The sequence below is a fragment of the Labrus bergylta genome, chromosome 2, assembly GCF_963930695.1.
Source record: "Labrus bergylta chromosome 2, fLabBer1.1, whole genome shotgun sequence".
Taxonomy (NCBI): Eukaryota; Metazoa; Chordata; class Actinopteri; order Labriformes; family Labridae; genus Labrus; species Labrus bergylta.
The window spans coordinates 9,901,860-9,913,553 of record NC_089196.1 but is presented as its reverse complement, the minus strand read 5'-3'; the positions used below and the strand labels follow the sequence as shown (position 1 = coordinate 9,913,553).

General features: G+C 40.0%; 1 protein-coding gene across 2 annotated transcripts; it reads right to left on the bottom strand.

The window, feature by feature from the left end:
- Positions 1 to 3,239: 3,239 nt before the first annotated feature.
- On the bottom strand, positions 3,240 to 11,278 carry asb6 (ankyrin repeat and SOCS box containing 6). Of its 2 annotated transcripts, none has more exons than XM_020632927.3 (7): positions 11,207 to 11,278; positions 10,573 to 10,712; positions 9,189 to 9,370; positions 7,560 to 7,666; positions 6,607 to 6,715; positions 6,405 to 6,491; positions 3,240 to 4,448 (listed from the first exon to the last, which is right to left on the bottom strand). In XM_020632927.3, the coding sequence occupies exons 2-7, from the start codon at positions 10,683 to 10,685 to the stop codon at positions 3,727 to 3,729; spliced, it is 1,320 nt and encodes a 439-aa protein (XP_020488583.1). In that variant the 5' UTR covers positions 10,686 to 10,712; positions 11,207 to 11,278; the 3' UTR covers positions 3,240 to 3,726. The 2 variants fall into 2 exon arrangements, with proteins under 2 accessions (XP_020488583.1, XP_020488585.1); XM_020632929.3 differs by having other exon boundaries at positions 11,150 to 11,235.
- Between the last annotated feature and the right edge of the window lie 416 nt (positions 11,279 to 11,694).

Below are 11,694 nucleotides of genomic sequence, written 5' to 3'. Positions count from 1 at the left end.
CAAAAAACACAAAATAATACAACAGCCTGAAAACCACAACACTATTTTGTAGTTATTCATTGTAAGAAAGGCTACAAGCAGAACACATTTCATCTGCATGTTCTTTAGCACTGAGTGGACGTACAAAACTTCATAGAAAAGACACACAAGAGTGTTTGTCTTTATGTGAAAAGAATAGCAGACACCTACATTGGGCTGTCATGTGAAAACTTACATTTGAAGTATTTTTACACATTCATTTCAGTTACATTTCACTTAATTAGGCCTATATCGTTTTAATTAAATTGAATTCCCTTTATTCAACATTTTTTTACAATAATGGGTAAAATTGGTGGCTCAAGACCCGACTGGGGTTCTCGACCCTCACCTTGGGAACCCTTGCTTTAGAACAAATTTTTATTGAAAGTCTTTGCACTGTTGTTGTTGTTGTTGTTGTTGTTGTTTTACATATACAGAACAACATGACATGCATGGTGTTTGCAGAGCTATAGATGATTGGTGTCAGGGTCAGCTCAAGACAACAAAGCATGAAAAGGGAAGAAACAACTACTTGAAAGTTTGGAGCTGATTATGAACTGAATCAACAAGCTTGGTGACAACCTATGTCATTCTAATTAAAGACGTTGTAATTCTAATTTATTTCAAACATTGTATTAACTCTCTGGGTTCAATGCTCAAGCAGCATTTCTACACTGTAGAAGTAGATTTTTATCCTCCAGAAGAGCTTTATACCCTTAAAGAGATTGAAGTTGATTGTGATTTGTCATTGAATATTTGTGTTTTCTGTGAGTTTATCCTTTAAAACAGTGGTTCTCAACTCTTCTAGCCTTAGGACCCTCCACCAACTCCTCCCTGAAAAATAGCAATGTAAAATTCTGATATTTTCAACCAAACAGATTTATTTAATGCAAATGGTGCATCTGTGCATGTTTTTTTTTTTTTTTTACCTCAGACGGTGCAAAACATCTGATGGAAGCAAAAAACTGAACAAAACTAACACGTTTAAAAAAACGCTTTACAGACTTTCTTGACACCAGGTTTTTTTCCAGGCACATGCTCACGACCCACTTTTGGGTCCCGACCCACCAGTTGAGAACCACTGCATTAAAACATTAGCTCAACCAATGTGTTATTAAAAGTCCTTGTAGTGGAAAGTATGGCATGATTCAAGCTTCCATTTTAAAGAGCGTTCAGTGCTGAAGATGGTCCATAGAGAAAAGATGGTGTCAGGGACTCTAAACATGTATAACAGAGAAAAAAACATGGAAAACAGAATATTAAAAAAAAACAAAAAACTACTAGGTTAGGCCTAAACCATGACCTAAACAGTCAACAAAAAGCTTTATTAAAGACACTTCCATTCCATTTTAAACTAATGCTTTTGTCGTTATGCGTTTAAAAAGAATTTACTCTCAAGGTTTTGTACCAAAAATGAACTGAAATGGAAGTTCATTTTTATCCTCTTCAAGAGCTTTTTATGAATTCGTTTTGGAAAATGGAGTCCAAGTACGAGTCACTGTATATCTGGATTTCTGTGGATTTATCCTTTAAAGACATCTACTCAACTATGTGTTTTTAAAATTTCCTTGTATCGGGTTTTGTTCTTTTCAAGAATTATGTGAATAGAGGTTCAATAGTGTTGAATGTGCAGTGCTGAAGATGGTCCAAACAGAAAAGATGGTGTCAGGGACTGCTTAAGACTAGGACGAATATACGTGGAAAAAAAGGTTATCTCAAAGAAAAGATTTTCAATAAAGAGTGCCACATAGAAAGCATGTTATGTAAGTGTTTTTCCCCGTAAAGTCCAAGTGTAATTATTGTTTATACTTTGACTGCAAAAGTGTCATAAAGTCTTGATCTATGCTTTGCCCTTCAAGAAATAAACCTTGCAGATTTTGACCCAAAAAATCTCAAACTTTCTCTCGCTAAATGTTGAGGATCTTATTTCGGACAAAACTTCTGTGTTTAAAGGCAATATGCAGAAAATAAAAGAACCACGAAACAAGCAGAGGCTTGAAGCAGTGCTGAGAGAAACAGTGTGTTGTGGGGAAAGAAAGGGCTGTGAGAGAATGAGCAGGTGTGGTGGGAAAGACCCATGGGCTTCAGGGAGAGAATAGATCAATAACTAATTTCAGTACCGAGCTTCACTCGCACAGTTTTCCAATAAAGGCTGGATGGAGAGTGTTCTGGCTTAGCCCTCCCCCCACTATCTCTATTCTATCGCCTTCTGCAAGCAGGGATTGGACTCTTATGGATGAAGCCTGTTTTTTTTTTTTCTCTCCCTCCCCATAGCGTTGTGATTGTTGCTTGTGTGGATTATGTTCCGACAGATTGTGTATTGTATAAATGTAATCCAACGTTGCCTTTTACCATTTCCATGTGTCCTCCATGAGTGCTCCCACAACCATTCCACCTATGCCGTGCCTGGAACTTTTTCTTCCTCCTCGCTGCTCTCCCTCCCTCTCTTATTCGACCAGGGCCAGTGTTGAGGTTTTGTCAAGAGATTCAGACAGACAGGAGAGTGAAGCGTGTGTCATGCAGGGCTGCTGCCGCTGCCGCTGCTGCTGCTGAGGCTCTTCTCCTCAGAGGCTGTGACCTAGATAACCAAGAGGAGCTGGAGCGCTTGCAAGCCTTGGAGCCACTCCAGCTCCAGCAATGTCAGGAAGGGGTTAGTTGTGTAACACAATGTCCTATTTAGTTTTCCCGACACACGCCTGGACGCAAACACATATGTACACACACTATGGTGTTGCCTTACTATCGTAGTATGTAGCCTATCTCTGAAGCACTCTTGTGTCTAACCACAGAGTGGATGTGTAGAGTGGGTTGCGTGCATGTGAGGGAGCTTTAAAAAAATCAAAAGGGAAGGGGGCCCTAAATTCATCTGAATTTAAACATAAGCATTAAGAATGCTTGGGAAAACTTTCCACACCAGCAGCTACTGCAGCCACATTAAGTCACTGCTCAGCCAGGAACAAAAACATCTACAAGCACAATCTTTGTTGCATTGTTGCTTTAAATCCCTGCTTCTTTATTTTAGCATTCAAGCAACTAATGTTTGTTGCAGGGAGACAAATATATCGCACCGTTTCTTCCTCCATAACAGGTCGCCAGAGACTTTTTAGGAGACTATTCCAGCGCTGCACTGCAACTACCTGGTCTGACAAAAGCAGTTATATGATGACAAACATAAAATAATATCATGTGTGGGAAAACAACAGGCTATCAGGAGGCTGATATTGAGACACACAACAGTTTTAATCGTCCACCTTCATGATAAGCGAGAAGATACACAACTTCAACAGTACAGCGCCGTCATGTTGAGGAGATAAAATATAGATGTTGTCTCCTGTGCTGGAACAGCAGTAACAGGCTGCACTGTGAATGAAGAAGGAAATCTTTGACCCTGACATCTGAGCAGCTTTTTGATACACAGGAGCAACACTGCCATCAGGTGGACTTCATTTTGTATTGCAGTTTTCTTCACACACTTGCATGGTTCAGTCCTAAGTACAGCAGAAGTGTAATCGTCACAGTTCAATCTGTAAACATACAAACGTTTGTTCATTTGGCACAGACTGTACACGATACAAATTTAACAAAGGCCTCAACGGTTTCTTCATTTCATGTTCATTTGACGACAAATGCTCAGGCATCTGCACAATTTATTTCAGGCCTTTTCAGTCTTTTAGATAAAGATTTTAGGTGGAGCAAAAACTGGCATGGTCACTGCTGGGTTTGTTTGGGCTTGAAGTGTTCCCAGCCAGGCTTTGGGGTATACGAGTTCTCAGGAAGAAGAAAGTCTTTCATTCTGTCCGGTAATGGTAAAAGTTTCACTCTGTCTTCAAGGGGCCAAGGCTGAAGGTGGCTCCTTATGAACGCCCTACAGAGACATCGCAGAGCAGGAGGGTTGGCGTCACGCTGTACAGCGCGGTTGTGCAGATCCACCAGAGCCTGAGCATAGGGATGGGGGTCCTGACCAGGTGCGGGGAGCTCCAGCTGTGGAGACAGTTGCAGCAGGGGAACGTCAACCATTGCTAAGTCGAGTAACACCTCGGCTTGCTCCAGGAGCTCGGAGGCCTGACTTTGATCCGAGCACTGCTGCAGGGAAGTGTGGAGCCGCTGCAAAAGGAGGCTGTAACCGGACCAACACGAGTCGCCGTGATAGGAGCAAACCAGAGAAGCTCCGCTTTGGATCAAGAGCACAGCCAGAGGGAAGAACAGGTCAAAGTGCTCCAGGCTGGTCTGCGTCAGCGAGGGCTCGCCATCCTCATTCATACAGCAGCTGGGGTCGAGGCCGTGAGCCAACAGCAGCCGCGTGGCTTTCAAGCAGAAGTTACCAATCTCAGCGGCGTCCTCCACACTGGCATCCAGAGCCTCCTTCACCAGAAATACCAACGAGGACTTCACTGTTTCACCGTCTACGGTGGAAGCGTTTACATCAGCACCTGCAGGGAAGACAGCATCACTGAGAACCACAGGAGTGATCACAAACAGTCACTGAATGTTATTCCATCACAAGAACATGTTTCTTAGGTGATGTGAACTGCTAAGATTTACCAAAGTATACACACGAGTCCCCTATTTTAATCCCATAGAGATTGAGAAATTGCAGGAAAAAAAAGATTGATCCTGGATTTGAGTTATCAGCTAAGCTCTACAAACCCTGGGACTTGTAATTCTTTTTCATTATAAAACTCCAGAGAATCTTTCATGAGACACTCTGTGGCTGGTTACGTCTTGTGTATTTCTACTTTATGACCACAACTTGAAATGCAGGCTCAAAATCAAGACACTCCACCAATGACATCACTATGACATTTATGACACTATGACTTTTTTCTTAAATTTGAAAAAACTTCTCCAGACCTGCATGAGACAAGACAACTCTTAACAAGCATTTTAGTCCTCAGTATAACAAAGACAAATGAGTACAATCAATGGTGTGTATTCTCTTTTCTTAAAGATTTAAAAAAAAAAAAGTATTATTCAATTATAAAATAATTTTGTTTGACGGATGAAGAAAGACGGGAAATATTGGTAGAAGAGAGTGAGGATGACATGCAGCTGAAGGCCTGTGGTGAGGAGCCTCTGCACTTGGGGTGCATGCTCTATCAATTGAGCTGAAGTGGCGCCCCCCAGTGGTGTGCTTTATTTTCTACAAAAAAGAGTTGACATTTTTCCCAGATAATATAAATAAATAAAAAACCTTATTCAAGCTCAAAAAAACCAATAAGGAACTACTTTCAGAAAAAAAGGTCCTTACGTCCCCTCTATGCTTTGATATAAATCCTAAAGTAAGGTCCCCGCAAGGGGAAATTCTGTTTTTACACTCTGTAAGTCATGCAACACACACTGAAATATACACATGAACAAACAGGATCCTATGGACATGCACTAATGGAGAGATGTCAGAGTGACGGAGCTGCCCACAGCGGGCGCTCCTGAGCTGGTGGTGGGGAGGGGGTTTGGTGCCTTGATCAACCTCGGCAGTGGAGGTGATCTGGCACCTCTCCAGCTACCAGACCAACTTACATATTTGGTCCGCACCAGGACTTGAACCAGCGACCCTCGGGTTCCCAACCCAAGTCCCTACAGACTGACCTACTGTCGCTGTTAAACTAACTGTTAACCTTCTCTAATTGACAAAAATCAGTTCATGAATTCTTTATCAACTCAATGAAAAGCAATTTACTTTTGCTTTTTCATCCAACAGATGGGGAAATGCACTCTCTGTTTCTCTGTTCAATTGAATACTTGGGATTATATCTCCCACAGGTTTTACGGCATCATTGATAAAAAATGTCTTCAAATGAAAAGCTGGTGCTTTGTGTCTGATGTGAGATGCTGCTTTGATTGTCTCTTCTAATTCAAAGCAGGCAGTTTGTGTTTGGGATCCTTAAAGCCAAGTGAGTCACTTGATCTTGAGGAACTGAAATTGGTCTCTCCACATTTTCTCAATGAAGACTGTCTTTTAGTCGGTAATAATAAATATCAAGGTTTTTGTGTGGCTTTTGTGGGTTCAAGAACACTGGATATAAAAACTCAAAGGAAGAGAATGAGTCTACATGAAGGTCATTTTGTATTTAGAGGGCACATTATTTTACGACTAGTATAGAAAGAATACGGAGGGATACTTTTAGCCCTCAGCATGCTGCATTGAAAATCTTGTCAGTCTGTCGCTTCATGTCAGTATAACAGGATTGGTTTGACTCCAAAGTGTTTGCACATTTTTCAGCCTGACAACAACTTTATACTCTGATCTCAACATGCGTACAGGTGGACGACAGGTACTAAATATCAACACAAGTTTAAGAATGCTGTGATTTAACCTTGATCCTGTTTGAGGGGGTATGTTAAAAAAACAAAATCAGACAAGAGTACAAAGTGAATACAGACAGTACCTCTCTCAAGTAGGTGCTGGATGCTCTCTGTGTTGTGCACGGTGAGTCCATCGCTGCTCGCCAAGGCGTGGAGTAAAGGTGTTTTTCCTTGAGGGGGAAACACCAAAGAAATACGTTTTCAGAATGATTAAATGAGATTTAAAAAAAAAGTTTAAAAAAAGAAGAAGTTTTTTTTAAATCAGGCCAATAAATGTAGATGTACCATGTTTATCTCTTGCATTCACATCAGCACCCAGGTCCAGCAGGGTGAGCAGGCAGGGGAGCCGTTCTGATTCCTCACCGGCAAGATCCAGAGGACTGCTCTCATGGATCTGAAAGTTAAAACATACATCATTTACTTGAAATGCAAGTAATCAGTAATCTGTATTTATAGATTCTACAATGGTGGGCTAAATTTTCAGCACGGGGAAATGTTCTGGTTTCCTTTTGTAATACATTAGTTGGAGCTGTATTATGCATTATCCACAATAATGACATACCAGCTCCTATTGGCAGTATTCTTATGATTATTATCATCTATATAAACACATATCTACATTAAAGTGCAGCTAACTCACCATATTAGAGCAAAAATTTTAACTTGAGCCACACATCTGCTCGATGTCGTTAAAGCCCACCTCTAACTCCCTGAAATGCATCAGAAATGATCGCTCTGACCTCCACTCAGCAAACAATCATCTTACAAGTTGATTTCTTCTCTCGACCTGACAAAGCTTAACATTTTACTTTTTACAAATCTGCATCACAATGTTGTTATTTCAGCAAACTAATTTCCTGTTAATCACAAAAGAAGTTTCTTTTTGGGCTGATTATACTGTCTGAGGGAAGCCGATGTAAAGCGTATCAATGTTGAACTGAGACTCAGCAGATGAACAGGCGCACTACTCCGGGGTGTTATGGACGAAAAAATGACAGCTTTGTCGGCATGGAAAAATGAAGTCTTGCCGGGAAGTTGTTTATTGCTGACTGACTTGACTTGGCTTCAACAGAACTACATAGAAAATTTGCATCGGTTCCCGGAGGAATGTATTATCTATCAGACGATGATAGACGATGATTGCTGGTATCTGACAATGATAGGTTTACAGATCGAGTAAACAGAGGTGATATAATGAGTAAAGACAGGCCAATACAAAAGTCTGACAATCGCCTCACCCGGTCTCGCTTTTCAATGTCGGCTCCGTGGCCAACAAGCATCTTCACCATGCTCGGCCTGTTCCTCAAAACGGCGATATGTAACGGGTTGTAGTAAGACACCGGATCTGCAGAGAGGAAACAAATATTCATGTTAAACAAGTTCACTTCTGAACATAGATACAAAATATACAAGACAAATGAAGGTTGCTAACGATATTTCAGTTTCTTTAAATGTCTGGGCACAACTCTATCTCTGTCAAATCTACAATGACGAGGAGGCACAGCATCTTGAGAAATGAGAAAACCTGTTCACCAATAGAAACGCTTTACAAAAACTGAAAAAATAAAGAAATACAGAAAGGAAAAGCAAACATATAGAAGCCAAGCAAACATACTCTCACTGCAACACAAATGCATTACATCAGCTCAGAGCTGTAACACTGCAGAAATGTTTTCAGAAACAAACAACACATCTTGAGACATGTTTCAAAGGATTTTCTTCTCTATAAGTTTGAGTTTTTTTGTCTATAATGAGGGTTTCAAATACAGCATGTGTATGTCTCCTCAAGCTGCAGTAAGATATGCTCTTTTCATTCCCGGCAGAAAGAGGATAATAAAGTCTTACTCTTTGTTTCACATGTAAGGGAGCTGCATGTATCTGACTGTGGTTTCCTATTAGGCACTGACTGCTAGTCACTGCATGTGTCTATGTATATCTGACAATCTTTCTTTAATAACGATCAGATCATTAAGTGCCACTTACAGGATCACCCTCTGTCATAACTACATCTGCTCAAACTTAAGAGCTGAGCCTCTGACAGCTTGCACACACTCGTAGACTCTTAACTCAAACAAAAAAAGATGGCAAACAACCTAAATTAGAATGAAGAACAGAACTTGAACATTTTTCTAAGCTATATGGGAACATTCGTCGGTGATAACTTTCTAGAAAGAGGCATTCAAAAAAAAAGTGAAAGATGAATAAAGCAGCCTCTGCCAGGATCCACTAATTATGTCCCTGGGGAGAGACATTTTTAAGAGCACAAGAGGTCACCACAGATAAGTTTGGATGAGCCCTGGCAGATTTCATATCAGCGGTAAGGCTTACTGCACTTTCCGGAGCAATTTACACAAGGGAAATGTATTTTTATTATATTTAAAATACATAAAAAGAGATGGCGGGCGGCTCTGCTCATGTTTAGATGTACAATCTGTCATCAGATGTTCTGATGCATTCATGAGGACTCGGTGAGAATATTGCCAAGACCCCACAGTCGCACATTGAGAGTGTAGTCGAATAGATTCATAGTGCTAGGGCTAGTTCCTGGTCAACACAAAAAAAATCCTTTGAATGAATAAAGTTTTGGCGGGTCTGAAGACTTTCAATGTGTTTATAAAGTGCATTTGGCTTTCAAAAATTATACTAAAAGTATATTCCTGCTGTTTCAGAAAAAAGAGATAGGAGAAGTGTGACCAAATGAATCCATTAATTAGATTATTCAAACTAAGGCAAGGAATTAAACAATCCTTTGTAGACTAATAGCAATGCTACATTTTGCATACTGCACTATAGGTCAAGTAGGAATAAGTGCAATAGCCGGAGTAACAAGCAGAAGTACATATGTTTACCAAGTTTGCATTCCTCACCTTCAAAGTTTAGATCAGCTCCGTAGCGCAGGAGGGTTTCAGCTGCGTACACCAGCCCTCGTTCTGCCACCTTGAACAGGGCGTAGCTGATGCCTTCCAGAAAAACTTCTGAGTGGGACTCCCGCTCCAAAAGCTCTGTTAGCGACTTACGAAGACCAGCTTCTTCATCAGGGCTCCGGCCCCTGGATGGAAAAGCAGACACAAGCACTGTATACAATCCTAACTGTGTGTAACCTGCCTCAAGCGTTCCCATCAAACACTAGAAGAGGTTTTCATTTCATAGTGCAAGTACAACAAACAGAGCCATATATTTCAGTTAGGACTCAAACATGAGGAAGTCACTTTTGTTCTTGTCAGTCTACATAAAATGGTATAATTTTTGTTGCAAAACGTCTTTCCCGAGTTTCATAAAACACGTACACTGAAATCAAACTCGGAGCACAGCTTAACATTCAAAGTGATAACACTACTCGCAAACTGCAGCACCATGTCTCCCCCCCCCCAAAAAAAGGGGAAAGAAAGGAGAAAGGAGAAAGAAAGAAAGCTGAAGGAAAACAGCTTTTAACAAGATTCTTTCAAAAGAGAGGTGGGCACAACTTACACAGTTTAAGAATGATTTAAGGTAATACCAGCCTCAGAACAGAAGAGTGAGCACACCTCAGCGTGAGAACGAGAGAAGATTAAAACAGCTGAATTCAGCCAAGCATATCGTTTGGATCTACTTGCGAGCTAGAGTATCATCTTTGATATCAACAGATTCATTGTAAACTGTAAATTCAGATGATGTCAATGTTGTCGCGCTAGCACTAAAACTGAGTCTGCAGCTTCTGCCTACAAAACAACATGTTTAACATCAGGTGAGACAAATCATGATGCAATGTTAGAAGAATCAAAGTAAACTCAGAACTGAGAAGAACTATTACAGCCACATTTTAAAGTGATGCCGACAAGTGTGGCAGAATCTAAATCAGATTTATTGTGCATTTACAGTTTATCATTAACGCCAGAATAATTTCTAATTCAATAAGATAACAAATAAGATCACTTTTAGACAGTCAAAGCCTTTAGAGCATGAATAATAGCAAGTTAAAAAGTAAAACAATGCTGCTAGAAATTGTTCAAATGTCTGAAAGGTGCATATATCACAAAATGTAAGTTACTTTAAACTATGAGGAAACATGACAGAGATTACTTATCTTCCATGTTCAGGGTGTAAAACAAAACATAGATGTTTAAAGTCTTTATGGGTCATTTGTGTGATGGAGGTGAGGTTATAGAAATTCTCCAGGGTTAGTTTGGGCTGTGGTAGGGGTCCCAATGTGATATCTTTTCATGGGGGCCCGGAGGTCCTGACGACGCCCCATGACGACGCCTTAAGTGTTACCTGTCCACGTGAGCAGCAGCACCCCCCTCCTCCAGTCCGACGACACACATCACAGCGTCCACCAGCGGCTGGTACTCATAAATAATGCGTCGAAACCCGTGAAGGAAAGGCATGGCTCCTCCGCTCTCAGCAGCACGGAACTAGTCAAAAACACCAACAAACACACACACAAGTGATCAGCTGGGTGTGTCAATGTGAGTCACACACAGCTTCACCTTATCTCTGAACTTCAGCTGACTGATATCCTCTGAAAATGTGTTCACTAAGCAAAATTAATAACCTAAACAACGTTTTGCAGAATATTTATTTATTTAATATCATTTCCGCTCGCACTGCTCATGTTCAACTTTAATTATAAGCACAGTTTTATTTAAATTAATACAGCTATTCTATTATATTTATTATAATATTATTATTATTATTATCATTATTATCATCATTATTATTATATTATTATTATTATTATTATATTTATCGTTTATTAAAATACATTACACAAGTTTGGCGTTTGCTAGTTAGGTAGATAAACGAGATAAATACGTAGCATTTCTAGCTAAATGTTTCACTCTTTACCTACCAAATAATGAATTAAAAGGTATATTAACAACAAGACAGGGTTAAAAACAAAACGTACACACACGCCGATGATCAGCAGAGGAAGCCCTTAACAACAAGCGCCTATTTCAGTCCCACGGTGATCTCATTCCGGTTTGAAACACAGTTGTAACAAAGGTTCCCCTCTACGGTTTTTTTTTTTTTTTTTTAAGTCTATTTGTTTGATCCATTGACTTCACATGGAGTTTGTTTTTAAATTATATTTATGAGAATATTTTCTTTCAAATCTATAATTTGAACAAAACAACTCTTGACATTTCTTGTTCTTCTCTTATCAATACAATAAAACATACAGCGATAATGAATGTGTTTTTTGCATTTATGGATGGAAATTAATAGTCTGTCATTTTACTTATTGTAAGTCAGAGTACAATATTTACTCTAATGTTGCTGTGAGTCTATTTGTGTGTCCTGAAATGTAAGCACTCACCTGTAGGGCTTAATATGACACATGGGAATTCAACAACATCTGGCAGCGAGCACAGAAAACTGAATCAGCACAGACTT